This window comes from Neophocaena asiaeorientalis, unplaced genomic scaffold, assembly GCF_003031525.2.
Source record: "Neophocaena asiaeorientalis asiaeorientalis breed wild unplaced genomic scaffold, Neophocaena_asiaeorientalis_V1.1 scaffold130, whole genome shotgun sequence".
NCBI lineage: Eukaryota > Metazoa > Chordata > Mammalia > Artiodactyla > Phocoenidae > Neophocaena > Neophocaena asiaeorientalis.
In genome coordinates, this window is record NW_020173397.1 from 3,740,122 (window position 1) to 3,767,269 (window position 27,148).

The 27,148-nt window shown below is 40.2% G+C and overlaps 1 protein-coding gene across 1 annotated transcript in view; it reads right to left on the reverse strand.

Moving 5' to 3' along the window:
- The window catches only part of CNTN4 (contactin 4), a 482,944-nt gene that overhangs the window by 141,309 nt on the left and 314,487 nt on the right, over window positions 1–27,148 (reverse strand). The window contains exons 7-9 of the mRNA XM_024747094.1: window positions 24,634–24,818; window positions 11,885–12,021; window positions 9,501–9,630 (exon numbers count right to left, since the gene is read on the reverse strand). Coding sequence (XP_024602862.1) covers window positions 9,501–9,630; window positions 11,885–12,021; window positions 24,634–24,818 — 452 coding nt within the window. The remainder of the gene's footprint in view (window positions 1–9,500; window positions 9,631–11,884; window positions 12,022–24,633; window positions 24,819–27,148) is intronic.

Below are 27,148 nucleotides of genomic sequence, written 5' to 3' on the forward strand. Positions count from 1 at the left end.
CCTGTCTGTCGCCTAGAATCTACCAATCTGTTCTGCAACTTTTTACTTTTGAGTATATATATATATATATATATATATATATATATATATATAAAATCATACATTATATGATCTTATGGGATTTCTTCTCTTCAGTCAGCATAATGCTCTTGAGATCCACCCAGGTTGCTAGGTGAGTTCCTTTCTATTGCTGAGTAGTCATATCTTGTATCTTACCCATCCTGGTATGGACGAGAAATTCATCTTTACTGTTGGCATTTCAGGCACTGTGATAACTGACAAATGCTGTTAAGCACAGGAACCATTTCAGGATCTTTCAACACTTTCTCTGTCAACAAGTAGGATGCAGGTTAGCCCTTTCTTCTTTTTATAAAGGTTTGAAAGCCAAAAATTAATTGTGTAGACATAGGTGGAATCTTTCTTATTCAAAGAAAAAGATTTTAAAGCCATTTTAGAACGTCATTTCTTATACAATAATTAACATGTTGATTGAAAATCATTCTTACATGTTTTAAAAGCTTTAGCTGCTAAACCCCTATTAACCTCCCTTGAGCTACCCTATCTGTATGACGATCATAAGACAGTATGTGTTTTTAAATATCTGGAAGCACTTGACCTTGCTATATCAGTCCAAGTTAGTGACATTCCATTACACTTGGCACAATGTCCTAAACACTCACACATATTTGTGTCCTTGGTTAAACAAGTAGTGTATGGCAGTACAATGCCACATTTGATTATGAGTAACTTTGTCATGAGATCAAAATATTTGTTGAATTTTATTTATTTAAAAAAAATTTTTTTTGGCTGTGTTGGGTCTGTTGCCGCGCACGGGCTCTTTTCTCCAGTTGCGGCGAGCAGGGGCTACTCTTCATTGTGGTGCGCAGGCTTCTCATTGCGGTGGCTTCTCTTGTTGCGGAGCACAGGCTCTAGGCGCGCGGGCTCAGTAGTTGTGGCACGCGGGCTTAGTTGCTCCGCAGCATGTGGGATCCTCCCAGACCAGGCCATGAACCTGTGTCCCCTGCATTGGCAGGCGGATTCTTAACCACTGCACCAGCAGGGAAGCCTCTATTTGTTGACTTAACAGAAGAGGGTAATTAGACTGTGAGAATTCTGGAATTCCAGTGGTTAAGAAACGGTAGTACTTGCAATTAGCAATTATTGGCTCATCAGTTCCTTGAAGGCAGAGACTATGAATTATGGATCTTGGACTTAGCACAGTCCTTGGTATGAGGTAGATGTTCGATCAGTATGTGCTGAATTAATGTGTGTTGTAGGAGAAAACTCAGGAATTAAGTTCCAAACAGGAAATTCCCTTCTCATGATGCTTTGGCTGCATATCACAGCCCTTTCTTTTATCTAAGTGGCGTTGTAAATGGCTTCTTGAACTTCCTGGCTTGTGTACAGGACACTCTGTCCTCTCTGGACATCAGTCAAATGAAGCAGAATTACCCAAGAAACAATCTGAGCTGTTGATATGGTTGTCCCTTGGCATCTGCTATCCACAGGGAGATTGGCTCCAGGACCCTGAAGGTACCAAAATCCACAGATACTATAGTCCCTCATTTGAATAGCATAGTGCAAGGAATACAGCCAGCTCCCCATAACTGGCAGGTGCAGAGTGCTGGCTGTATTCTCACACCACGTGAACTGGTGTGATGGTAGATGTTTAACAACTGGCTCTCCAAGCAAAACAAAACACCAAAGAATTTGGTTTTTGGTGCTTGCCAATTTCTGTGGTCTAAATACTCCCATTAGGGCCGAGTTCAGGCTACCAACAAGAAGTCACTGAACGCTGAACTGAGAAGGATACATCAACTCAGCTCCTGCCAATATGAACTAGCTCCGGCACATAATATCCTTTCCCTGCTTCCCTAAATCACATACTTAGGAGAAGGGTACAGGGCAAGTGGGCCCTGGGAGTTCAGCTTTCCCCAGATTTGGGCCTTTCTCTGAGGCAACACACGACTGTCTTCCCTTTCCTCCCGGGTTCTCCCAGACAACCCAGTGGTGAGAAGATGGGAACTTCAGTTCCCTTCCAATTCCTTTGATTGGTTCACTCTGTTTAAAGAATCTGTATCCTGACACTTTGTGAGTGACAATAACACAGCAGTTTTAAGGGCTTCAGCTACATGTGCCCTGACCTAGACATGCGGGGCTCAAGAGAAACATACTGCAATGCGGACAAGCGATGTTTATATAGCCCAGCAGTGACTGATCTCTTGCTTATCATGTTCCTTCAATAAGGCACTTAACTGAAGGAGTTTTTGGCTTTGTTTTTTTGTTTGTTGCTTTTTAAAAAATTTTTTTGCCTTTGCGCTATGCTTATTCTCAACCACATTCAAAAGGCTTTATTAAAAGCAATGTGCCTCATACTAAGTACAAATGAATTTCTTCAGGAGCCTAGAAGAGCCAATGTCTGTTCATGTTGGGAAAAAAGAAGCTGGAATGTTGTTGGTACAAAGGCTCTGCTTCTAGAAGAAATCGTCTCACGTGATTAATAGAGCTTTTGTCAATACTAGGTTCAATCATGGAAGCATGGATTAATTGGAAGTAGAGTGGTTATACCAACACATCATTATTCCTCCCTCCAACTCCTACTTGCTTTTACAAGTTAGCTACTCCGCTGGGATGGCTTAAGATTGGATAACAAAGGGTTCTATAGAGCAGATCTTAGATGGGGCACCTAAATTTAACTGATCATAAGAATCACTTGGAGGTCCTCCTCAACTCTACCCACCATGAAAGGGGACCCGAGAATTTAAATTTTACTATTTTTGCCACGAAAACAGTGATCCTCAGAGCAGAAGCATTGGTGATCACCTGGGAGCTTGTTAAAAATGCAGACTCTTAGGCCCCACCCCAGATCTGAAATCAGAATCTGAATTTAACAAGACCCCCAAGTAGTTTAAAAATGCATCAAGGTTGGAAACTCACTGCTAAATCTTTGTGAACGCCAATTCTAACACTCCCTGGGTCAGGCTACTAAAAGAGAATCAATTTGCTGCCAGAAAGTAGTGGAGAGAAAAAATATTTCATTCATTTATTTAGTCAGTAATTCACAGAGACTTGCAGCAGATAAAGACTAAAGTAATAAATACATTTAAAATACGGCTGATGTCAAATATAGGAAAGGTAGGAAACTATCTTACTAGACTTAGTACAATAAAGTGAGCTACTCTGAAGCCAAAACAGGCAAGTCAACGTGATGGGCAGAGGGAAAAAGAATATATTTCTTTCTAACTAATAAAAAAACAAACAAAAACAAAAAACCAAACCAAACCAAACCATATAATCTTTTAGAAGACAAACCTTCCTCCTGATTCTACACCTTAACAATTTATTGGAAATCCCTTTATGTAAAGGACTAAGGACTTTGGAATGGATAATGCCTTCATAGCACTTTTACAGAAAACTCAGACTTCGGTGGAAGGATAGGTACATCCGGCCCTCAGTATCCATAGCTTCCGAAATCTACAGTCGGTTGAGTCCAACAACACTGAATTTGCAGATACAGTGGGCCAACAGTACATGGGATTAAGACTCAGTGATGCCTTGGGCAGCATTCCTGAGTTATAATTTAAACTCTAACTCACTGAAGGCATTTCTTTTGGGGAAATGACATAAGGAACTGTCATAATATTTATCCTTCAGATTTCAAAGTCTCCCTTCAGTTGGCTTTAAGCCACCAAAGGGAGACGCCAAGAACATCTAAGTATAATCCTCACATGGCAGCCAAAGTCACTCCGTGGGCCTCATTCTAACTCACCATCTTGGTAAAATGGGGCATTTAAGACATGGTTGAAATCTCTGATGCTTGCTTGATATTTCTCTTCTGCAGAAGGACTTCAGTTTCAGAGTCCTGATTTAAATCAGAAGGTTTGCCAGGTAGACCATATTCAACTTAAACAAACAGACAACAACAACAAAAAACCCTCTGTTCAGGCTAGATTTCCTATTTTAGGATCGTGGTTTCCCAAGGGCAGTGTTGGACTGGCAGCATCGGCATCACCTGGGAACTTGTTAGAAATACACATCCTCAGGCACCACCCCAGAACTACTGCGTCAAAAACTCCGGAGGTAGCGCTCAGCGATCTGTGTTTTAACAAGTCCTCCAAGTGATTCTGATGGCGTGGTAAAGTTTGAGAATCAATACCATGGGAAAACTTAATTACCTTCTGATCTAATCGATTACAGCAGTAAGTTCCCAAACGGTGCTGTCCATTGGAATCACACCTGGGCGGCTTTAAGGAATAAAGGGTCTCGGGGTCCCAGGCCCAGGGACTGAATTCGTTGGTAGGGAGGATGGTAGAGTATTGGGCTCTTAAAGAACTCCCCAGATGACTGTCATACGCAGCATAGTTTGAGAACCACTGCCATGGGGTTTTCTGGTGATTTTGCAGCTGTCTCCATTATAAGCTTTTGGTATGGATCCTAGTTAAAAACAGCAACAAACAAACAAACAAAACACATCTTACTATATCGCTACACTTTTAGATTTGCAAGAAGTTCTCACATGTGATCTCTTTTAGTTTTGGCGATGAGGAGTAGCACCCTCATTTTACTGATAAATGTAGGCTTAGCAACTTGTTAAAAGATACCAAATTTGCATTTGAGATCCGAGTGCATAGCTTCCCCTTTTCAGGACGCGTTATGCAAAGCTCCTGCCTAGATGACATTTGGGTAAGAAAGGCGTCCGTCCTCTCACTGGATGCTGATCTCACTCAGCACTGGATGCAAATCAGCACATTTGATTATTTTGTAACCTGGCTCAACGAGGCAGTTGAGAAATCAGATGCAGATGAGCCCTTGTGGAAGTCCCTGTGAGATAACTTTCAGTTTAGCCTTAATGTTTTTCTAATTTGTGAGCCAATCATTTGGACAAATGCCAAATTAACCAGATAATTGCTCAAGCCTGCACCTCACTTTAATTGGACCATCAGTTCTTTAATGGCATTGGAATGTCCTGCCAGGGTCTGATGTTCTCCACCACATGGGCCAGGAGAATCCCCACGGTCCTGAACCATCAGACGGAAACTCCTCAGGGTGAAGCTACTTCTATCCCTTACACAGTCTTGGCAAAGTCGGGTCACATTCAAGACCACTTGAATGTGAAGACACCCACTTGCTCTTTGAGATAGTTCAACCCATTTCAAAATCAAAGGTACTCTAGTGACACTGCTGGTTATGACCCAAGTACACTGGACCCAGTACCCAAGCATCTTGCTCTAGCAAATCACTTGTCTTCTGTACAGAATTGTTGGTACCCTCACTCAGATTCTTTTTTCTGGCCCTAGCTGCTGCGAGCATTGGTTGTCTAACATCTCCAGCTGTCTCCCCTTCTCTTGGAAATTGACGGGGAGGTTTTGCTCCATCTGCCCTGCCATTGCTACCACCACCTAAAGGGCAGTCCAATGAATAACTGATACAGAGATTTTTTTAAAAGGCCAGCCTCCTTGCCTAAGGTGGGAATAGCTCTGAGATGCAGTTTATACTCTAGACATCCCCCTCCAGGATGCGATATAGGCGAGACTTCATCTGAGACCATGTCCCTGCTCAGCTGCCCTCCGTCGCCTCCCTAGCTTGCTTTCTCTTCCAGGTTTTTCCCAGAGGACACTCCTCCAGTGACTCACAGGTAGCTGAATCCCTGCCTCTGCTTTTCAGGGCTTAGGCATCCTCTTTCTTTACCACACGATACATACAGAATGACATCAGTATTCTGTCGGAGCAGCACAGAACATCTCAAGTTTAGCAATTCAGTCAGCATTCCCTAGAACCAATATGATCATCTACCTAAGTGGACACAAACATTAAACATGAATAGAAATATTTCATTAGAAAAGTTACTTTTAAATCAATAAAATACCTAGTTTGTTTTTTTAATTATATTTTTTATAAAAGACTCAAATTTCCTCAAGATTATAAGAGTCTATTCACTCTAACTCTGACATGCCTTCATAAGTGGAGAGAGAGATGCGATGATGGTATGACCCAGGGAATTGTGTAGCACCCCAGGGATGCCCACGAGCATATGTCACACGAGTGAATCTCATCCATGACCTAGGCTAACACAGGAGAAAAAGTCTGGGAACAGTTGCCTTGAGGAATAATAAACTATCAATTGCAATAGGTCAGTCACAAACAAGGACATTTCTATTTGATGTACTCATAACCAGGCCTACTCTAATATACTGACCTCAAAGTAAAAGTCTCTCTATGGCATTCACCCACCCGGTGAGTAAATCACCCAGCACCTAGGTTAATTATTTAGCAGTTTCAATCCATTAATTATAGATATGTTACATATACATGAAATACCCAGACAGAACACATAAAACAAGACCAAGAGAAAAGCCTATTAAATATATGCTTCCTAACCATCTCTTATTCATGACTTTAGGGCTATTACCCAGCATGAAAGGGAATCTCCTCTAGCACTGGAGGATGCTGAAATTTGATCGATAGCTGGAACCAACCTCCATTTTTTCTTCCTCATACTGAAGTATCTTGTTTTCATTTTGTTTCTTTGTTCATTTCAACCTCTCTAAGATTCTAATACAGGTAATAACTGCTCAGTTATTTGATCCATAAGAGTCAAACTATTACCATTTGACAAGAAACAAAGTGACTTGTGAAACACAATCGTATTAGAGCTTACCCAATATTAATTTATGTCTATTTTTAAATAGTCAAATGTCTTCTCCCTCCTTCACTTCAGATGGACTCTAGGATTCACCCATTCAACACTTAACTGCCCTTCAAGTCACTTGGAATATACTAGCGTGATTTTTTTTTTTTTTTTGGGCAGGAAAAATGGGATATTAAAGAGGGAGCTTCTAAACTTGTTTAAGATCCTCTGAAATTGGCCGTTAATTAATTTTTCCATCTTTCTCTTTCAAGTTTAAAGTTTGCCTGTACGCCTTATGTATTTGAATCAAAAATTCTGAAAAACATTCAGGATTCTCTATGGGCGAGAAACCATCCAGATGTTTTATAACTTTGAGCCTTTGTTCAGGCCATTTCACTCCATTCTGCAATATTCCTGGTCCTTCTCTTTTTTTTTTTTTTTTGCCTGTACAAAAATTATTTTTCAAAGCTCACCTGACTAGCCCAGTCCATTAGCTAAACTCTTTCCTCAATTTCTGGAAGACTTACTATTTTCACCACTTGCTTGGCCTGTATCATTTACTGCCATGCCTTACCCTTCTCATACTCAACAAGGTTGAAATCGGGCGTTAAATAACCTCTCAGGCATTTTTATCTTATCTTTACTGATCTTGCTTGCTGATCTCAAGGGACTTAAGAAAGGGCTCAGATCAAGAATTCATTTGGAATTAGTTCCAACTGGAAATGATTTGAAATAAACCCCTGAATGTAAGAGTTGAAGCAGTGATTACCACCTCACAGGCCTTGAACCCTGGCAAGGCGGAAGGGAAAGGAGCTGGTGAGGATCTTGGGATATATAAATGTAAATCATAACATACATATATAGAGATAGATATAGATATGGATATATAGAGATGGATGTATACACACATACACATCTCTACATACTGTTATGTTCAGCTGTGGGTACGTGTTCTTGATAAAAATCATTCAACAGCCTTTCTCACTTTTGGCTCTGCTTTTGGGACTTTAGTCATCCTCTATCTTTATCCCATGACTATGTCCCATGATTTCCAGTCATCTGTTACTGTCAAATTTTTTCATTTTAACTAAGGGACCTACAAAATCTTTTAAAATTATCACGGCGTCCCCAGACTTAGCAATTGGCCAGCACTCACTTAGAAGGTTTCAGGACTATGTGATTCATTTCTTAGGCCACACACCCTCAGTTTTAGCTGTTCTGCTAACCAGCTGACATAGTGTTTAATAGAGAACACACGTCTTTCTGCAGAACATCCGAAGCAATCTACCTTCGTGAACTGCGCTCCACAAGAATCGGCTCTAACTACCAATAATCAGAGCCCATTTGGCCACGGTGGGATCATTGTACTTGTCCTGGAGGAAGGTGGTATTATTGTTCTCAATATTTATAGGGTGGGAGATACGTGTGTTTAGGTCATCCTTACAGCAGGCCAAGCCAAGCCGATGATGACTCCAGGAGAAAAGAATTCTCCCAGGCCTCTTTGAGAAACACTGCAGCCTCGTGAACTCTCACAAATTCTTGTCTTTGATGGGATGTTGGTTCAAGTAAAGAATTTGGTGAGAACAACAATTATGGGGTGGGTAATTTCTTTTTTTTTTTTTTTTTTTGGAGGAAGCCCGAGAACAACAATTATGGAAGCTTTTCCATCCGTTTTTACCTTGCAGAGGGTGGAAGGACATTCAAATCGGCAGCAACTACTTATGCACGTCAGATCTACAGTCCAGGCACCAAGGAGTGCTTTACAGAAGGGCAAGTCAGGTCTCTGAATCTGGGAAAATTATCAGGGCTTATGGAATCAGCTCCCTTTGTGTGCTGCCTTTCTCTTACTTATAATCTTTCTATTATGTTCTCACTAAGAAGAACTGCTGCTTAGATATTTAAGATAAATTCTGAAGTCAGAGTCAAGATTTTTCTACAAGACAAATGCAAGTTGATGGCCTGGAGTTCTTGTTTTGTTTTGTTTTTTTTTAATGCCCATAGGTTTGTTAAATCACTTAACTTGTGTTTTCAATGATTTACTTAACTCATTAATTCATTTTTTTAACAGTCTCTCTACTCCTTCATCACTTAGTACAGTCGTTCATCCTTACATTCATTCATTATTTATTGAGCACATACTTTGTGCTTCAACACTGTACTAAGTCCTGAGGATTAAATGATGAGTTAAACCAAATATGGTCCATCACATCATGGGGAAGTCATAGGGCAGTTAGAGAAAAAGACAGAAAAATCACACAAGCAAATGTAAAATGCAACAGTAGCATGATATATGAAGAGGGGACAGAAAAGCACTCTAGACAGAGGAAACAGTGTGGACCAAGTGGCCTGTGGAGGAAGGGAGGGTGGTGAACATGCAGCACAGAAAGCTCAGCATTGCTGAAGAGCAGAAGGAAAGGGGCACATGGTGAAAAATGGAGCTGGAGGGGCAGAACACCAGGGCATAGCCTGGAAAATTCAGAGGTGAAAGAACAAGATGCACTTTGCTGGCTGTTCAAATACACCTTTCCACACCAAGTCCGCTCTTCCTCTCTCCAAGCCCAATCAGAGTGATAGCAACAGACGCCAAAGCATTTCATAAACTTCACTCAATTTAGAAGAGGGGTTGATAGAGGAATAAAAATGAGCGCCAAGGTAACTGCGTCACCCATTGTAAACGTCAGGAGAAGCTGATTTAGAAAGTGGTCTCTTCTTATTGCTTGCAGAATGCATTCCTTGTTTCTCAAGCGATATCTTTGGTCTAAAGATTTCTTCACCCCCTTTTCTTGGATTGAACGTTTATGTTTGGCAGAGGACATGGTAGTTTAGTGATTCTAAGAGTTTTTACTTTTTTCTTTCCAGTATAAAGACTCACCTATAACACTAAGCTCTGCGCTGGAAAAGATAACTCCATGTTTATTTTCTGCCACACACTGATACATGCCAGCATCTGAGAGGTTCACTATTGTTATGTTGAGTGTTCCTTGCTCGATATGAATTCTATCCTGTGAAAGAAAAGAGGAACACAAAACAATGACCTTCTACAACTGAGACCTTAAGGCAATTTTGCTGCATGTTATATCAAAGGGGCTTAATGGGAAGAAAATAGCTATCACATAAGCAATTTACATACCATGATCTATTTATCTGTCGACTAAATTTGTGGCAGGTCAGATGCTAAATGGAACAACCCTTACATCAGTTGGTAAATGGAATTTAAATTGTAGGACTCTCTTGAGCTCTCATTGATTTAACAGTGAAACCATTCAGATTAATATCCCCTCTAAATAGATGAACTTGAAATTTAAGATGCTTTTTTTACTCCAAGGCTTTGTGCTAACTGTGGGTGAGGAGTGGGAAATACAAGTACGTTTACCGTTTAGAGTAGTTAAGACACTCAGATTATAATCAGGCAACACTCTGAAGGTTAATAGGATTGTACTCTTCTTGGATGAAGCAGAGACAAATATTTAACGTCAGCCGAAATTTACTAAGAAAAAGAGTAGGTATTAGTAATTTAACGTTCCCTTACTCAATTGCTATCGGTGGCACGATCTAAGCTTAGGACCATCTGCTGGTAGCCAGTCTGAAGAAAGCAAAGTTAGTGTATGGAACAATAGAGCATCCTCGTTCATCAGCCCGAGGCTACGTAACTTGAGGGGTCAATTTTTATAAGTACCCAAAAGGATCTCCTCTTCTCCAGAAGACCTGCCATTTAAGAAAGTAAAATATATAAAGACATACTGGTTTTCTGTTTGCCCCAGGGTTGTGATTTAGTTGGGTGGACACCGTATTGGTCTTGGATCCAATCTAAGCATCCATGTTCTCTCACGTTAAATAAAGGGAAGAAAATGCCAGTTACCTGGGTACTTACACTCTAGCGATTTGAGTTTGGCTTTTAGAATTGAGAGAATCATGGGACCAAAAAGAGTCCAGCAGTGACAGGCAGAGGTGTGGGTGCCAGGGTGTGGGCTAGGCTCATCACACCAGCCCGTTTCGGAGGCTGCACACACCACACTGACGTCCTGGCCAGCGCTCAGAGCAGCTGCTCTTCTCTGGGGGCTGACGGGGGAGGAAACCTGAGCACAAAAAACTGGCTCTCAACTTGGGGCCTGAGGAAAATGTCAAATTTCAGTGAACATTTGACTTCAGTAGGAAAATACATAAGGAAAATTAAACTAGACACAATTGTTCCTCATTCTAAGGTCCCACCTTCACTTATTTTTATGGGCATTATACCTTCAGTTATCTCTTTGAGCATCCTTAACAGACTTATTCCGATTTCTGTCTTAGACTGTTCTACAGGTTGGTTATCTTTCTACAAAAAGTTTTTTTGCATATGGTTTGGGATATTGGTGTGCAGGCTTATTTTAGAAAGGAGTTATTTTTGCCTGTATTTTCTCCTCTATTTAGCAGTTTTGTGGTTGCCTCCACCTCAACCCCTGGCTCGCTGGTCCAGAAGCAGAACTCCTACTCATGGCTTCTCTCAGGTCCTGATCTGGGAGAATGCTGAGACTACTGCAATTCCCGTCCAGGGCCAGTAGGGGGCATAACCTGTACCTTCTACCTCTCTTACGCCACAGAGTCCTATTAAGCCAGGCAGCAGTTTGTTTGCTTTTGCACTTAAGCCTTAGCTACAAGGATATTGTACCCTTGTCTCCAGAGAGGATTTTTTTTATACCTGAGCTCTCAGCTCCTAGTGCCTGCTTCACGGCCTATAGGCTGGTGGCTCCCGCCTCACTCATCACTTTTAGTTTTTCTTCTATTTCTGTTGCATTAGAGATGTTAGTCTCGAGCTTGCATATGGCATTGCTAAACGTCTGAGGCAGAGTGGGCATTTTGCTGGTGAACATACTGGACCATGTTGTCCACTAGTCTCCTCAGACGGAAGACGATAATAAAACCACACTGAAGGGGAGAATTTGGATGCTGAAAGGTGTTACTCACTCATTCTTGTCTAGCATACACACAAATTTGTGTCTTAGCACAATTGCACGTTCCAGACCTTCAGCGTAACTTTCCAATTGTAAAGCCAGAGATGTTAATCTCTGAAGACCAAAGGTTGAACAACGCTGGAGAATCAGATTTATGTACAGTTTGTATTTATCACCTGCATTCGCTTTCACTTTTTCCACTATTTATGGCGTTGGGATGCATACTATTTTGGAGACAACTGGTCATTTTTCTGTTTCCATAGCAACAACACCACATTCAACATTACAGTAAATATTAAGACACAATTATCACCCAGTTGCTTACCCGAGTTAACAGTGGTTCACCATTTTTCAGCCACCTGTATGTAGGTTTGGGCCTTCCATTGGCTTTACATTCCCAGAAGACATTTTCTTCAATGGCCACATGAATGTCATTTATTTTTTGAATCCAATTAGGTTGAGCTATAGCAGTTCACAAAGCAAAGACATACATTCAGTGTATGTTCAATCCATGTTTATCATATGCAATCAAGGGACAAAAACAGGCTTATAATAAAATTCCTTTTCCAGAGGTTATGCAAATTATAAAGCTGGGTAGAAGTTCAGGGGGTGCTTTTAGAAAACACCCCACCCTATGTCCAACTCTGAATGTCACATTTTTGCAGCCCACGTGGCTGGTTCTTTCATTACTAAAGGCAGAATGAATAACACTACCATGAGTCATATGGTAAAATTAACTGCCCTTCCCCCCAAATATCTATTCTTCCTTTTTTCCTTTTAATAAGAGAAATCTCCCACCACCAGCCTACTACTTTTAGCTGGGCTCATGTTTTTTCTAGCTACACACTGCATTTCCAAGATTCCTTTGCAGCTGGTGGTAACCATGGGCCTAAGTTCATACCAATGATATGTGGTGTGTGTGAAAGTGATGAGAGCAACTTCCAGGTTACTGACTTAAAGATACTTGTCCTGGACTCTCACTGCCCTTCCCCACTGATTGGAAAAAGTAACAACTGAAACAGCTTTGGGCTCAGAGATGAAGCTATGCAGGATGAAAAGGCTGACCTGCCAGCCTCGGACCTTGAATGACCTTGTGGAGGAAAGCAGCACCAGACCCACCTGCCTATTTTTGGAGAGATACATGTGAGAGAAATAAACTTCTTATTTAAGGCACTATATTTCTGGGTGTCTCTCACACACATCATATGGATACTTTTTGTGACTCCTTTCTCCTTCGAGGCTATCATCATTTTCTATTATTGACTTCTTTCGTATTGATAGAATGTTATTCACAAGTGTATGGGTCTGGAATTCCAAATCTCTAAATGAGTCCTGGTTTTTACCAAAACCTTCTCAGGAATCAAGTCCTGCCCACAATCTAACACAGGAATTCAAGACAGCACTTAATTCCCACACTGCCCAATGCCCTCTTCCACTCTCCCCACCCAAATTATGCCTAATTTTTCATGCTTCAATTAAGGTCATATTTTCTTTCCTTGTTCTTAAGGGAGATAAAGACAATGTTAACCTACGTTCCCTAAAAAGTCTTCAAAAATATCAAGCCTTCCCTAAAGCACAATTCATGCCATTGGTAACTATAATGGCAAACATATTTAGGCAGAAGACCCTCAGCACAAAGTTCATGCAGGAGAGAAGCACAGCTGTCATTCTGGAATGTTATTTTGTAACAAGGCACTTCCACAGGATAGTGCCCACCAATGTAAACCTAACAGTCAGAACTGGTATCAGTATTTAATTAGAAGATGCTACTCAATATTCTTAACTCGTCTCTTTGCTGACTTGACCTCAGTATCTTTATTCAGTGAGGCTACTGATCATCCATAATTTAATTCAAAAGGAAATGACTAGAGTTGAGGCCAAGCTATCTTATCTTCCCAGCAATAAATGAAACTGGAAAAACACTAACAAGTCACTTAACCAGCAGAGGTCTCTAGGTCCCTGAATAAATGCTGCTTTCTCCTTTTATCCCTCTATAAGCAATTTCATGTTTTTCAAAGAGCAAAACGCAATTTTACAAATCCTCTACTGAAGGGGATGATGCATTGCTGCATATGCGGAGAGGCTGAAAGGGTCAACTTTCAAAAAAGTTATAACATCAACAAGTATTAACTTGAACGAAGGGTTATAACCTTTATCCTTGAAAGAGCTGCAAGCCTACCATTTTTCTTTATCTTCCTGCTGCTAATGCAAAGGAGCTCAAAAGGTAGACACCTTTTTAGTTCTCTGCCTGGAAAATCTGATGTGCAATCCTGATAAGGCTAATGGCAGTTGTCTGCCTGATTTCACATTCACCCTGCTGAATATTTACCCCCCACAGAGTTTATGAAAACAAAGCAAAAAAGAAAAGCTACAGAAATCTGTGTGGAATATTAACAACTAAGCCAAACTTTTCAAAGAGAGTGAGGAAGAAAAAAAAAAATGGAAGGGCAAATGTAACTTATGAAGCAATGTCAAGTTGAAGTTCAAAAAGGAAACATCAAAACGATGTGCAGAGACAGAGATTTCAATGTCATAGATTTCCTGTAACTCTTGGGCTTATTCATTGCTTTCTTTCAAAAATACAGAAAGCTGGAAGCACTACCTTGCAATCTCAAAAAGGAGATGGGGAAGGGAAGGGAGAGCCTTGAGAGGATTTTGAAAAGACCTTGCAAAGTTCTAACTAATTAAACACTTCTGAGGGCTCATTCTGTCTCTTCCAACAGGGTTATGGAGGTTAAGGTGCTCGACAGGAATGCTCCGTGGTAGTGATCTGTGCTGGTCAAGGTGAAATCAATAGCAAATTCAGCCTTTGTGAGACATCGTCAGGTACTTTCCTTTTTTTTAAGTAAAATTAATTCGTGGAAACCAAATTTGAATGGTTAAAAACCTATTCCTCCCGAAGTAAAATGAATTCATATATGCCAAATTTGAAATGATATAAACATGTTCCTCTTGAATTCAATATCTGGACATGGGCCCAGGGGGATCACGATTGCAATATCATATTATATAAACGGCAAAGAATGAGATAATTTTTTTTTTAACATGCCAACTGCAGATCTACAGGGCAAAAGCCCACACAGTGAAGGTTGCTCCTGCCACTCACTTAGATTGGATGAATCATCTCTAAGTGGGTGAGTTTTTTGTAATAGAATAGTCCTGTGCCTGATGGAAATTATTCATATCTCTACATAGCTCTTCGGGTCACCCAGTTCAAAGTCCTTGGATGACAAATGGTCCATTTTGGTGCATAATAGAAAATATTGTTTCCTGTAACTTGTTTTTGATAATGTATTTGGGTCCATTGTATTTATCACTTAATATCTAGGTTCGACTACATTTTATAACTCCATGGCTGAAAAATAGCTCCAAGGAAGGCTTGAACACGTTGATTCAGCCCTATTATTTCAGGAAGAAGCTTGTGTCTAAACGCCTTTTGGGGCATTATGTATATAGATCCCAAATACTAAACAGAATTGATCATATTCACATATTAAAACAGAACCATCTGTTTGGGCCATTCATTTTCTTTCAAGGTTTGAATAGAAGAATCCCTCCTCTAAAACATCTTAAGTCTTGTTCTCAAGATATAAATTCAAATATAAGGTTAAACGGTTGTGTTTTATTTGACCCTATGACACTGTTAGTCTCTTGGATAAATGAACAAGCTCTTCATTTCAATCTTTAGATCAGTAACTGCCAGAAATGACCTAAGTCAATGTGTAGTCCAGCCACTGGAATCATGCAAGCATCTTATCCAATAACAATTTATATTGCAGGTAGATATAATTGGAACTTAGTGGTTAAACAATTCTCAGACATATCTGGCTCTCTGACTGTCCAAAACCAGAAATTTCTGGTAGAAAGAAATGCCATCATGAGCCTTAGACCTTAGAAAGTTAAAAATTTTAAAGAAAGGATATAATAGGGAAAAACAATTTAAATTGCTATTAGGATGATGACCTGTGGGCATTCAAAATTATTTCTGGCTGCTTATACGGTCTTGGAGAAGATGAATCATGTCCAAGGAATGCAGAGGTTTGGCTAACATTACTTAAGAATTATACTGATAGTGAGCTCTATGAGCCTGAAGATAATTCCTTGGCTGTAGTTTACCAGATACATAGTTGCTTCCCAAATCTTTATCTCCAGCTGGAATTCTTATACTGTTGACAGGATCATTGAGATACTGTCAACATCTTTACCTTGAATCCAACATTCCCAGTATTGGCACTTGAACTATTCATTTTCCAACCTTACTGTAGAGCATCTTCCAATCTATTGTTATAGTTTCCTCTTAAACCCTCAACTTCTCATTTGCAGAAGTCACTAAAAGGAAGGACGAGCTTCACATGAAAGACTCATCCTGTGTTCTGTGCTAGCGTCCAAATGTGATCTCCCCTCATCATCTCCAGTCCTCTGACTTCAGGCTCTCATCCACTCCCCACACAACACCAGCAATCAACATCGTAATGAGCAGCGGTCCCCGACCTTTTTGGCATCAGGGACCGCTTTTGTGGAAGACAATTTTTCCATGGACTGGCGGCGGGGGATGGTTTGGGGATGACTCAAGCGAATTACATTTATTGTTCACTTTATTTCTATTATTGTTATATTGTAATATAATGAAATAATTATACAACTCACCATAATGCAGAATCACTGGGAGCCCTGAGCTTGTTTTCCTGCAACTAGATGGTCCCATCTGGGGGTGATGGGAGACAGTGACACCCCAAGTGTGTTGCTTATGTCCAGTCTACTCCATAAGATGCAGCTTAATTGTCACTTGCCACTCACTGATAGTGTTTCTGCAAGCAATTGATTTATTACGGTCTCAGTGCAGTCAAACCTCTCTGCTAATGATAATCTGTATTTGCAGCCGCTCCCCAGTGCTAGCATCACTGCCTCAGCTCCACCTCAGATCATCAGGCGTTAGGTTCTCATAAGGAGCGCGCAGCCTAGATCCCTTGTACGCTCAGTTCGCAGTAGGGTTCGCGCTTCTCTGAGAATCTAATGCCTATGCTGATCCAACAGGAGGTGGAGCTCAGGTGGTAACGTGAGCGATGGGGAGCGGCTGTAAACACAGGTGAAGCTTTGTTCACCAGCCTGCCGCTCACATCCTGCTGTACCTAACAGGCCACTTAGGACTGGTACCGGCCCATGGCCGGGGGTTGGGGATCCCTGCTAATGAGGGTTTTCAAATTCAGTTCTGTGATGCTCAGAGAGTTCTTGGGAGGGACGTCCTTCAACTAGGACAGCCTTGCTTTGTTCTAAATATTGAAAATTTCATGTTTAAAAAAGTAACGTGACAATTTAACAATACATACATGTTGAAAAGTACTATTTTGAGGTATCTAAATCTTGTCCTTTTGTAGAAAGAGCTTTGAATTTGGAACCTGGAGATTGAGTGCATACATTTTCTCATTTGAATCGAGGGGAGGCTGGACTTGATGGTGTCTAAAGTCCCTTCTGACTTTAATGTGCTAAACCTTTAATTACCTCTTGAACCATCTGAATTCTTGGACCTCCTGGGTTCTCTGTTAATTACTGTTTCACTCAGACTTTCCTATTTGTGATCTCTTCATCTCTGTGTAAGTTGCACTGCACTTTTACTCCTGGCAATGGCAGAGGAGGCACCACCAGGCCAACTGTCTCACAGGTAACAATGATAAGCCACAAGGAATATAAAAACCAACAGTGTGAAGGCACACTTAAGGGTAACCAAAAGCAGGTACGTTTCTACTAATAGGTACTCATTAATATATAAAACAGATATGATTGTAGGAAGTAATCCATGCATGAGATAATGGATAGGATGTGCGAAATGTGCTTTGCACACTGTAAATGTTGTACAACTTAAGAGAACACTGCCATCATTTCATATTTTTAGGCTAATATTTAAAGTACTCTGTCATCTGGTTCTACCTAGTTCTCTCACTTTCTCTCCAAGTAGGCCCAGTGAACACACAGCCCCTGTCAAACGAGGGTCTTCTTTGCTCTCAAACCCAATAAGCCAGCTCCTGCCTCATATCTTTGTTCAAAACAACTTGTGTTTTTGGAATGTTCTCCTCCCCTTCATCCCTACCCAGTGTTCACTCTGTGGAAACACCTCCTCCACGAAGCCTTCCCTGATCTGTCAACTGCTATCCTCCTGAACACATACAGCTCATAGGGCACGGACAGCAAAACTGTTCTGTGCCATCACGTGTATTGTTTTGAACGGGTTGGTTTAACTTTTTTACTCCTACCTAATTTCTATAAGAGCATACGTTTTCTCTTTTCTTCCTGGATGTGCTGTAGTCATTTCAGAACTTGATCAATGAATAAAAAAGGATTGGAAATTAGCCATATGTTCATGAAAAAGGTCGTAAGGCTGGTTCACTAAGCCCACTGCCACCCAAACAAACCAAGCTATTATCTAGTTTAACACAGACTAATTTCTTTATGTTTATTAATCCTCAACTCGGTCACTGCCTACTGTTTCTCTGAATGTGCTCTTATTGGTTTAAATACATTCCTTTCTCCATCCCCTATTCACCTTCTGAGCAGAGTACTACCAACCACAAACACTAAAGTACTTACATAATATCTCAATCAGCATCACTTTATATATGTTATTTCTCGACCTCATAATAACCTGCAAGTTAAGTGTCATTGTCCCCATTTTACAGATGAGGTCCAGAGACATTAAAGTCCAGATTCAGAAAGTGGCTCAGTTAGGCCTGGTACACAGGCCTTGCTTGGCTTCAACATCCGTGCTCTCCTGACAGGCTCTCAAACTATGCCCCTACTGTCAATGGAGAAGGGAGTATTCTCTTGGACCCATGATTCTCAAAGTGTGGTCTCAGGACCACTGGGGTTCCCCAAGTCTCTTTCAGAGAGTCCATGAGAGCCTTTCTTTCCACCTACACATCTGTGTGAGATCAGATTTTCTTCGTACACTTCAACCAAAACAACAATCGTGACAGATTGAATACAGAAGCACATACCAGAATCTAGTTTTTTCTGCTAAGATAGACGTTAAAGATATTTGCAAAAACCTAAACAACATCCCTCTTTTCTGTTTGGAAAAATACAGTTTTCTTAAAATACGTTAATTATGTTAATATGCACTGATTATACTGTTGTCATTTTAAAATACTCAAATTCTTGGGATTAATTTCTAATATGCTATATATTGGTAGAAATAACCCACATAAGCAAAAGTGTTTTGGAGTATACAGTAATCTTTCAGAGTAAAAAGGGGACCTGAAACCCAAAATTTGAGGACTCCAGCTTTAGAGAAGCACGGAAACTTTCAGATAAATGAATCTATGTATGCAAAACTTGCTACGAGTAAATTTAAACAATATTCCTTGATAGATAAAAATTGTAACAGTTACTTCTGCCTTCTGTGATGATAGAGTATGGGAACGGAACTGCATTTCACTACATTGTCTTTGATGTGACTTTTTCTTCCCGGGTCTGAAGCTTCTAATGGGGTAAGGACCCTGTAACCCTACTCCTGTACTACTTTCCACTGACCACTATTTACAAAGTGTTTCAATGTGCACCCCTTGAAACATTGCACCAACCCACTTAATTGGAACTACCAGCTGAAGTGAAGGAAACAAAAATTGTTGACTATCTGAAGTGACGCTCAAGGAAACTGAGGGTCTCGATATCAGTTCTGTCTAGGACAATTAAGCAGACTACAGCTTTACTGCAAAATTACCTTACCTGCTGTGTTCATTTTTTAGTCTCTCAATCCCTTAAGCCACTTGGTGGGGTTGAATGCTATCTAGTGATCACATATACATAGCACATCTGTGGGGAAATTAGTATGAAATGCTACGCGATGCTTCTGTATTCTGACCTTAGAGATAATCCAACACCATGTGCAGTGTCATCATGGCTACAGTTTTGCCTTTAGAGCCAAAGGACCATGGCCCACAAGGTCTAGACATATAGCCCACAAGGTCTAGACATATAGCCCACAAGGTCTAGACATATAGCCACAGATGTAAGTTGGAGAGAAAAATAAAAAAGAGCTCTTTTGGACTCAATAATCAGGTGATCACCTTGGAAAATAGGAAGTGAATAAGTCAACTGTTCAACTGGATGTTTTAATTTATGTCTTTGGTTGTGGAAAATAAGCAGAAGAAGTATCTGGATGATTGATGAATTTTTTTTCCCTTTACCTATTGTATTAAAATGTCTTATTGGCAGGAAAAGGAACACAGGAAGAGCAGGTCTAGTCATAGCTCTGATTCTCACTCATTCTATCACCTTGGGTAAGTTATTTTATGTCTCTGGGCCTTTTTTTTCTTTTTCTTTTTTTTTTAACTTATAAGAATCAAAGAGAAGGGCTTCCCTGGTAGTGCAATGGTTAAGAATCCGTCTGCCAATGCAAGGGACATGGGTTCAAGCCCTGGTCCAGGAAGATCTCACATGCTGTGGAGCAGCTAAGCCAGTGCGCCACAACTACTGAGCCTATGCTCTAGAGCCTGCAAGCCACAACTACTGAGCCCTCGCCCCACAACTGCTGAAGCCCGCACGCCTAGAGCCTGTGCTCCGCAACAAGAGAAGCCACTGCAATGAGAAGCCCACGCACCGCAACCAAGAGTAGCTCCCGCCCACCACAACTGCAGAAAGCCCACACGCGGCAACGAAGACCCAACACAGCCAAAAATAAAAATAAATTTAAAAAAAATCAATGAGTTGGCCCCAGTAGATCCTTCCAGCTCAAACATTATAGGATTCTACGAACAACAGCCTGTTCACCGCTCAAATATTATGTTCCCTATTTCCTCATGGTGAAGATGATTTTACTCTCTTAACACCCGTTACATATAGGAGAAATTGAACAAAAGGCATTAAATATCAGGTTCCTTTAGTTCATGCTTCATTATTCTAAATGACGTTACTCTATTGGTCTATTTGTGCAGAAAGGAAGTGACTATACAGACATAATGAGGTGGAAAGATGAATACTTATCAAGTGAATTAAATCCATTTCATACTTCCTTTTCCTTTTTGCAGAGATAATTACTTTAGCACCCTCCTACTTTGTCTACGTAGACTGGCCATAATGCTTGATGTGACAGCAAGCTGCTAGCTTTCACGGGAAGCAGGAACACCTTTGCTTGCATGTAATTTAATCTTAGGATTCACTCTAGCACTTGAAAACAGCCTAGCACGAGAGCAATGGTTCTTACACCGTGGACTCCAGACAAGCTGCATAAGCATGACCGGGGAACTTAACAGAAATACGAATTCTCAGGTCCCACCCTAGTTCTACAGAATCAGAACTATTGGGGATTGAACGCAGTATTCTGTATTTTAATAAAAATTTCAGATTACTCTAAAGCACACTGAAGTTTGAGAACCTCTAGCATGAAGGAACAGGCATAGCATTTGGAATCTAGCTCTATATAATCATGGAACTTCAATCAGTAACATTTTCTCTTTGGGAATCCATTTCCTTATCTATAAAATGGCTAAGTGTAGGAATGACTCGGGAGTGTCTTACTCATTCTAACTCCAAAATATATGTGAAGCCTCCATTGATTTTCCTTCTTTGAGTCCTAGCCACCAACCTCTCTCACCTGGTTGGCTTCTTGACCGGTTGTCCTGCTTTTACTCTTGGTTCCCTATAATCTAATCATCACAAAACAGCCAGAGTGGTCTTTTAAAAGCATGAATGTGATTGAGTCATTCCCCTGCTTAAAATCCTCCACTGGTTTCCCGTTATGATCAGAATAAATCCCAAACTCTGCGGCTGGCTTACAAGATACTGCATCATCTGTCACCCTCCTATGTTTCCAAACCTTTTGCCCTTTCTCACTATGACTAAGTTACCCTAGCTTCCTCGATACATCTCACAATGCAGTGTTAATTGCAATGTTAAGTAGTTTCCTGTCTCAGGGCCTTTGTACTTCCTTACCTTCTGCCTGGAATGTACCACTCCTTGAAAGCCTGGCTCTTTTGCATCCTTTAGGTTTCAGCTCCAAAGTCAAATCTCAGACAAGTCTTCCCTGACTACCTTATCTTATGAAGCCTTTCTTCTGCTCCTAGTTATTTGCTATCATATCATCCTACTCATTTTCTTCACAACTCTTACCACACTATGAAATTTTCTAGTTCATTTATTTGCTTAATAGTAAATTGCCCATCAGTTTCTAGTAAAAGACGAGCTCCTTGAAGGCACGAATTTGTCTTACAACCCTAAGTGCCCAACATTGCCTGCCATATAGTAGGCAATAAAAATTTCTTTTGAACAAATTAATAATACATTAAAGTCATTTTAGAAAATGTCAATCTTTAAGTAACAAAGATCTGTAGTATTTTAACCCTGAATATATAACAGATCTATTTTTAGGAAGTTTTTTATGCTGAAAAATATCTGAAAGAGCAGATTAAAATTAGACCTCACAGACAAGTATAGGTCACGGCAAAATACATTGGGAAAATGGAGATGGGTAAAAATGTTTTATGTCTGAACTAGTTTCACTTCTTCCCATATCCCAACCACAAGGAGCACATGCTAACCTAAAGACACAGCCACAGTGGAAACACACCAACCAGGAACAGGGGCTTCTATCGTCCTGACACAGGGAACGTAGGAGCAATGGAACCAGGCCCAGCAGGCCTTTGGAGGAAGGTGAAAGGGTTTTAGGGCAGGATCAGAAAAATTGCCAATTTGTCAGGCCAGAACAGAAGTGAGCACACCTGTCCGTGGTTGTTGAAGTGAAGAGGTGATGAATGGGATGCAGCAACTTGGAACCAAAAAGGAGAAGCAGGTTTCTAAGCTGAAACCCATGGTTCACAACCCCTGAGCACAGCACATCTTAATGTTGTAAGAAATTTTCTTGTTAACAAAGACAGAACGTTCATGGATAAGTGACTGGGGCTACTTTCTCCCCTTTTGTGAAATATATGGTGACTTTAATGATAATAACTCATTTAACTTGGAGATCTAGGCAGCTGGATATCAGAAACGCAGCATTGGACAAACCCACTAGACACCAGAAAAAATATATAAAAAGAAAGAAAAAAAGCACTTTTGTATAATTAAGCTCTCCTGTGACAATGAAAACAATTAGATAATTTCTGTGTCAACTAGCTGATATGCTAGTTGAGGATAAACAAAAGAATAAACATAGATGCAAAAGCCCAGCACCATGAAAGTCAACTTATTAGACAAGCTTCTAACACCTAGGGTGGTTGACAACTGAGGAAAAAGCCGAGTAATCTTCAGAAAGTAGGCAAATTTCATTCTGCTTTTTTCTCCACGCACGGATGCAGACAACTTCCTTTAAAAGGGAAACACCGTTAGGACCTGATTTTCATCTCCAGGCAGGATCCCTGAAAAAACCTTTCACTATACAAGGCTGGAGGCCAGTGACAAGGTTGATTTTCCAGAACGGTAACACTGTACTCTTCTATTTCTCGTGCAGGAAACCTTTGACCTACTAGAAAGCACTATGTCAACTCCTGGTAACAGACTATCTCACACCTTTTTAACATAGTGAAACAGATATTTCACTTCAAAGAAAATCATGAAAGTGAAAAATGACTTCAATCAATTATTCGAGCAACACAAGTAACACTTAGGAACCACCGCCACTGGATGGAAATATCTACCCAACTAATTTAAAAAAAAAAATTGGTCATTTACCTGAATATTTTCAGGTTGTTCCTACCCGATACAGGAGAAATAATTATTACACTGGAGAGAAAAATGTACCCTAAACACTTAAAAAAGACAGCAAGTGCATCTCACTGAACAAATCTGTAACCTTCAGTCTTATGTTTTTCCAGCCAATGAACTGTGATGTCTTTTGCTCTTCAACCAATCAAATAAGGTATCAACCATGACAGTTTATGAAAGAGCAAAGATCAAGCATCAAGTCTGTCATCTGGCATGAGTAGAGTTGGTCCTTTATTGTTGAAGGAAGATGGGTGATTAAAAAAGAGTGCAAATTTATTCAAACAACTGGTGCTGAAGTCATCACGTGAAGCACTTGGTAAAATCATGTGTGTTCTTCCACCAACTGGCCAGTGTCAGAAGTAGGAGTCCAAAATGCTGAGGATCAGATGGGGGAGGTTGCTGAAGGCTAGCTGATATTCAAAATTTCCACCCAGTTTCTAATCATGCTTCTAAAAAACATTACATGATTACTGAACAAAATTCTTTCCCCATATCTTAAAACCAAAACGCTTTGGAAGAAGAATTGATGAAATAAATACACTTTTGTGGTATTAGTTACTGCAAGAAATAGGAAGGTTTAAAGCCTTTGCTACAACTTGCCCCTGCCTAAAGAACTGCTCTCATCCTTTTAATATACACTGTTGTTTATTTAAGCCATTCTTGAATACTTATCGATCTATAATATTTATTTTCAATACCCCAGACAGATGGGATTCAGGCATGTTCCAATTTAGGAGAACTCAATTTGCTTTCAAAATGCCTATCCGATGAAATCCCTTTCTGGATTTCAAATCAATACCCTAACAGGGTTTCCAAGATAGGCTCAATTGATGACCACTTGCTAGAGGGTTTACATTTATATTATGTTTGGATCAATGCCGATGATTCGATTGGAATAGGAGCAGCTGCGCAGAAAAAGTCTTTGGGGTGAGAGAGATTTGTCATGCTCCACTCTGGTAAGAACTAAATTTGGACAATGTGCATTTTGAAATGTTCATAGTACCATATTAAATCACTACCAAACAGGAGCAATTACAAAGGATTAACACGAACTCCAAATCAAAATTCGAATGAAGGAATAACAAAACGTTTCCTGTGTCAGTTTTACAGCTTGATGGCAGGAGAGAAAATAGGTCCTTTGCAAGTGTGTTCACACTAATTTCTATCCCCCAAATGTATCAGCCTGTATCTTCCAACCCTGCCCCCCATCCTCACTCTCCCCACCCAGAATCACCCAGGGCATGCTAATTAATCAGCAAACCAAGGGTTTTACACGATCCTATTTCGAACAATCCTTCTGAAAAAACCTGAATGCAAACCCCCCAGCTTATAATGTTAATACCAGGAAGGTCAACAAATGATAAATTGGAATCACAGTCTTACCAAAGAAAGTCAGCTGTCCCCTTGCTATGTTTTTCCCTCTTGAATTTTCAGCCACACATTCGTACCAACCAGCGTCCTCCTGCTGAAAGTTGGGGATTTCAAGAATTCCATTTGACTTGTGTCTTCTGGCTTTCCTTGCTATCGGCTTTCCATCAGCTCTTCTCCAGATAATAGTTGGTACTGGACTGATAGCAAGAAAAAATGGCAGTGAATCAAGTTAGAGAGACTGTTTCTTTTATTTGAAGCCATGCTGCTTACAATCCCTTCCTTCTTGCTTCTAAACATTATTAGCTCGCACTAGACAGTGCTCCCCAAATGTCATTTATTCACATATCACTATTACGATTTTAGTGATATCCACATCTCCAGTATTATTATACACTTAGTGTTTTCCTTAAAATCAAATAACCTTTCTTAACCTTAAATAAGTTAATCTATATCGTATGCAATATTACCAATGAAATAAAAACAGATTTTTATATGCTCGTTCTATTTTTTTCTAGTGCATGTTTCTTTTAAAATCATAAATATGAAAATAAAAATGTCCATGCACAAATGTGGAGAATTAAAGATGCCTTCCACTAAGATGAGGTCCAGGCCCCTCTCTCCTTGAAACTGGTGGGTTCTTTGGCTACCTGGATTACTGAAATAAGGCAGAAGTGATGTGTCAGTTTCAAGGCTCAGGGGATAAGAAACTGGCAGCTTCTACTTGCTGCCTCTTGGGACACTCTCTGTGGAACCTTATCAACTTGTAGCAGTCCATTAGGAGGGTGGTTTCAGGAAACTTTACTTAAGTAGTGAGATAAGGAAAGAAACAATCTGTGGGGTCTTTAGGTACTCTCAAGACATCTATCATCCTCCAGCTGAAACTCTTAGGACACATCTTAAATTGCAAGGGTATCACTGAATCTGCAAATCAATGGTTTAGTGAGCTAACCACAGCTTTTAAGATTGCGGCTTCCTAGCAGGGGATACAATTGTTTACATATTTATTTTTTACAAAAACACACACAGACAAGTAATTACACTAAAGACTTGCTAATCTTCTCTGAAAAACCTGAGATGGTATTTAAAAAATTAGAGCCATCAACTCCACTATACTTGTTTTAGAGGAATTTAAGTTCACTAGGCAGACACTAAATGGAAAGGCAGAAAGGGCTCTATCAAAAGTACATTATGGGTGTCTTTACATGTGATGAGATAGACACTTAATACGTGCCTTTACAAATAACTGTACTTAGAGATAGTCTCTCTGCTCTTAAGCGGGCCATGATGATGTGTTTCCGCAGCTGGATGTGCATACCCAAACATTTCTGTGTAGATTGGAGAAGCCCAATTTGGGTCCTTTGTTTTCATTCTAGTGCCGTTCAAGCAGCGTGAATAGTGTGTAATTCATACCCCCTTTGAAGTGGGAACAACATAAATTTTGCTGTCTTCCTCCACAGAAGATTTTTCAAGGTGTCACCTTGCAGAGTTCACCAAACACATTTCTAGCCTATCCAGTTACCTTCTCTCATCTTTTCTTTGAATTAAGTTTCCTAATATATATATATAAATATATATTTATATACAATAAAAAACAGGACCATCTTCTACTGTTTGGCAATCTGCTTTTAGTCTCTTAGTAATAAACCGTGGGCATTTTCTAGGCTTCACATGTTGTTTTACAACTTGACTTTTAATGTTGGTGCAGTGTTCAATCCTACAGCAATGTCATAATTTATTTAACGGGGTAAGTTTTCAGGACATAGGAAATGATCACTGTATTTTTCAGCACCAAAGTAAAGATACTACTGCAGCGTGTACTGCCATGACTTGAAAACAGGAAAACCAAAAGAATCCTTCCTTTAGAGCTAAAAATAAAATTGAAAAAAAAAAGGAACAGCTTTCTTCCATGGTTGCTGTAAAACACAAAATCATGTGAATATAGATTACATGCTGACACAGGGGGTGAGTAAAAGTTAGTGTTGCTGCCTTAGCCAACATTTGGGTACAGGAAAAGGATAAGGAGTTAGCAGTGAGTTAGCCAGATAGGTGGGGTTGGGCATAGAGATTCACGTGCATCATTAAAGCACATAGATGACCAAAAATTCTTATTTCAGATGACAGTTTTTATCACTGATGCCAAACCTTTCTTGCAGGGTTACTGGCAAAATCTTAACTGATCTGCTTTTCATCTCCCTTATGCCCTCTGACAGATACTGTAACGGAAACTCTAACTGGTTCCCAAGTGGGCTTATCTAAGAAGACTCCACAGATTGAATAATAAAATTGTGAATAATTTTCAGATGACTCTGTAAAATAAAGACTCTCTTAGAGAATATCAGGTCTTACCAATCTCTATCCAAAGCAGAAGGAAATCGAAATCGAAAGTAGAAAGAAGATGCTACTGCTTACATGTGGAATCTAAAATATGACACAAATGAACTTATCTATGAAACAGAAACAGACTCACAGACATAGAGAACAGTCTTGTGGTCGACAAGGGGGAGGGAGGTGGGGAGGGATGGATTGG